Below are 3,817 nucleotides of genomic sequence, written 5' to 3' on the forward strand. Positions count from 1 at the left end.
CTTTCTTTCTTTCTTTCTTTCTTTCTTTCTTTCTTTCTTTCTTTCTTTCTTTCTTTCTTTCTTTCTTTCTTTCTTTCTTTCTTTCTTTCTTTCTTCTAATCTTGTGATTATTTTGGTTGCATAATCCAAATCATGACGTTTTCAGGATAAAAATCAGCAGCAATACTTATTTCCAGTTTCATCAAACCTGTTTAAAATCATAAATTAAAGTCCTAAAGCTCTGGACATTCAGATCTGTTGTTGTTGTTGTTTTTCCGTCTGCAGGAAGAGCATGTCCACAGAAAGACTTACCCTGGTCCGCAGAGAGATGGCAGCAGAGAGTCGGAGTCGGACCACGTCCTCCAGCAGCTCCTCTGGTGGGAAAAGGTAACGTCTGCTGCTGGGGGGCAGGAGGCTGAAAACTGCCTCTAGATTACAGTTTCCGTTTATTTAACGAGAACAAACAGAAATTATTCTTGTATGATGTTTTACTGTATGAGCCAGCAGACATGATTATTGAAATAAAAATAAACTAAATTCTTCTGAACAAACTGGAAGTCTGTGGAAACAGGCAAATCCAAACATTTTAATTAAATAAACTGCAATTAACCAACTGAAGGCGATTTACTTGAACTAGTTTGTCATAATTATTGTTTCCACAATAAATTCAACAAAGTGTTATGACACAGTTTTAAGTCCATATTTCCAAAAATTAACATAAAGCTTTAAAACTTTATTTTACATTAAAATCAATGAAGTTTGTAACATATGAAGAGGAAAATGTTCTTGATCTTTGTACAGAAAAACTCCAGTTTGGCTCAGGTCAGAGTAAACATTGTGATGAATTCCCCGGATAAATGTGGCCGTTTGGTGCTGCTGTCCTGCGTTTCTGCTGACGGCTCAGATTTCCTTCCTGGTAACGAGGTGTGGTTACTGGGTAACATGAGGGGGCGGGGCTTCGGGCTGGAAGCCGCCCTCTGATTGGCTGCGATGCTGAGCTAAAAGTTTGCAGAGCGAAGGAGGAAGTGTGTGTCTGTGCGGCTGCTGAACGGGACACAAACGGCTCTGCAGGAAGCTGGAAGCTGCTCTGACGGGGAAACATGAAGCGATCCTCCAGGTAAACGCCAACAGCGACGCTTCAGAGACCCGCTGGGACCACTCCCTGCTGGTTCTGCTCCACTTCGGACGGGTTTCCACTCACATTGTGTTATAGATTTCTAAGCGTTGAGGAGGTTTGTGTTGTCACGCGAACAGCTGGATGTGGTTGGGTCTGTGTGTGCGGCGCGGTGGGGAGGGGCAGCAGAACCCGACTGGAGGCAAAATCTGTGGGTTTTTTTAAAAATGTTTTCTCTCCACGTAACAACTTCTGTGTCATTGGTTACAGCAAACAGTCGTCTCCTGACGTAAAAAACAAACAAACGGATAGGGAAGGAAAGGTGCAGGGCTCAGCAGATCTGATCCGGTCGCTATGGTAACCAGCCGCAGCTTCTTCTTCTTCTTTGTGTGCGTTGGGGTTTACCTGGGGATCACCTGGCGAGTCGGAGCGCCGCAGAGGGAGTTCGGCTTCATGATCACGGTTGTGAACGCTGCTTGATCGCATTTCCTGCTCAACATGCAGCAAACTCTGCTGCCCCACCAGGAACTGGGTTGAGTTTCTCCGACCTGCACGTTTTAGATGTTCGACACAAAAACCTGATTTTGAAATGACTTCACCGCACCATTCTGCTTCATTTACTACTAAATACAACTTATTTTTAATCACTGGAATCATTTTGTGAGCACGTGATCTTGATTCAGCTGTTTTCAGACGTGATGAATCCCGCAGGATTTAATCCGGTTTTGTGTAATTTTGCGGTTTCTGAGTGGAACCGTGCAGAAAACGTGTTTTTAAAGTCGACGGCTGCAGCACTTAAGTCATAATGGATCAGCTGATGGATGACCGCACCCATCACCCCGCAGTTGAAGGACGCCACAAACCATTAGTGGGGTAGAAACGTCCATTTCCTCCCTGCGGCTTTGACTGCACCGCTTTGTTTTCTGATCCCTTTTAGTTCTCGACAAGAAAAGCTAATCAGGAAATATCTTAACTGGAAATATCTTTTAATGCAAAGACATAAAGTGAAACATGAAGGCTGGAAGGAAAAAGTTAGAATAGATGTCATAAATTATTCTGACTGTTTTTGGGTCCAGGTTTCATTTGTGGATGGTTACCAGCAGGGATCGGCTGTTTTTAATTTAACCACATGACCTTTGACCTGCTTATCTAAGAGGTTTGACTCTAAATGTTGGCAGGTTTGATGAAATGAAACTTTCTGAACTGGTTTTGCTGCTTCAGGGCTGAAAACTGAAATAACTGACAGGTTAGCAGCAGGAGTATGGCAAGCTGTTTGAATATATAATCAAACCACACTTCCAACAGCTAATTGAACTAAATGTCTTAAAATATTTTATGAAGGCTTGTTGAGGTTTTAAGGGGTTGAATTTGGGTCTCTATGAAGACATTTTCCGACGCGTTTCTGTCGGGGTTTTTTTCTTGGAAAAATTATGCAACATAATCACAATTAATAGTTTTTCGCCATATTAGACATTTTTGAGTGAGTTCTTGTTGGTTAAAAGAAAATGTGTCAGTTTCCTCCTGTTTACCGAACCTACAGTAACTTTTTACAATCAGATTTGGTTTTTAATCTGATCTATTCTGTAGTAAATGATAAAACTGCCTTCCATAGAAAGCTGGTAAGATTTTACCAGCAGGTTTTGTTTCTGTCTTTTAGTTTAACATCCATCACAGATCTGCTGTTTTTCGTCTTTAAGTTGATTGCTGCCCTTGTTGTTGAACCTCTGAACTTTAAACCAGCAGACATTTTGTTTCTGTTTGGGGTTTGTTTATCAGAAACGTGCAGCTCTGGAGAAACATACTCAGGAGGATTGCTGCGTCCCCCTGGTGCGTCCCTGCAGCTCGTCCGTCCCCTCTGTGTGTTTTCCGAGCGCAGCCATTCCAGGCGGAAAATGTTCTGCATGTTAATGAAGGTTCTGTTTGTTCCTCTCCGCCTGGAAACCAGGAGACTCGCTCACGTTTCACAGTGAGGAGGTTTTAGATGTGCCGGTTTTTACTGTGTTCTTCTGCCAGTTTCCCAGCCAGCTCTGCTCTAATTACGGGGTCAGCCGCGGCCTGTGATTGGCTGCAGCCGCGCCACGCCTCGTCTCCCTGCCAGAACGACATGCAAACAACCGGGCCTTTATGTGGTTAGTTAAAAGAGCCGACACCCGGGCTGCTGGCCTCCGCCTGACCAGAACCAGATCAGACATCTGCTCTCTGATCTGCTCTTTAATCTGCGCCTCCCATTGAAACAGGCTTACGTCTCCTTTGACTCAATAAAGGAGACCTATTGTGCTTCACTGGTCAGGTTAGAAAAGGTCTATTCAAAACCTGTTCACTACACTTTTTGTAAAAAAAAAATCCTTCTTGGATAAAAGATTTCAGTCTGTTTAGTTCTGCCTTCCTTTCAGATTTTAGTTGTTTTAGAGCGTCCTGTCACTTTAACTCTAAAAAGCTGCTGCTGGCCACGACGCCAACTCAACATTTAAACTCGAACGTGAAAATGGCTGCAGACAGATGTGCAGCTATACAAACGTACATCTTTGAGAAGCATTAGTAGAGCCTCCTGCACAACCAACAGGAATGCAGCAAGTGGTTTCTGAATGGTCAGTCAACAACAGAACACACATCTTTTCCAGCAGCCATTGTACAGCAGTAAAACCGGCTGACGAAACGTGCTGGAGCTCTACTGGGGTTGCTAGGCAACAGACTGGGCTTCGCTGGGGTTGCTAGGCAACAGAC

The 3,817-nt window shown here is 43.7% G+C and overlaps 1 protein-coding gene across 1 annotated transcript in view; it reads left to right on the forward strand.

Moving 5' to 3' along the window:
- The first annotated feature begins 237 nt into the window (after nt 1–237).
- eml2 (EMAP like 2) overlaps nt 238–3,817 on the forward strand; it is a 21,986-nt gene continuing 18,406 nt past the window's right edge. Inside the window, exon 1 of the mRNA XM_017308160.1 lies at nt 238–366. Within this exon, the coding sequence (XP_017163649.1) occupies nt 272–366 (95 nt within the window). The 5' untranslated portion in view covers nt 238–271. The remainder of the gene's footprint in view (nt 367–3,817) is intronic.

Source organism: Poecilia reticulata, linkage group LG13, assembly GCF_000633615.1.
Source record: "Poecilia reticulata strain Guanapo linkage group LG13, Guppy_female_1.0+MT, whole genome shotgun sequence".
Lineage (NCBI taxonomy): Eukaryota > Metazoa > Chordata > Actinopteri > Cyprinodontiformes > Poeciliidae > Poecilia > Poecilia reticulata.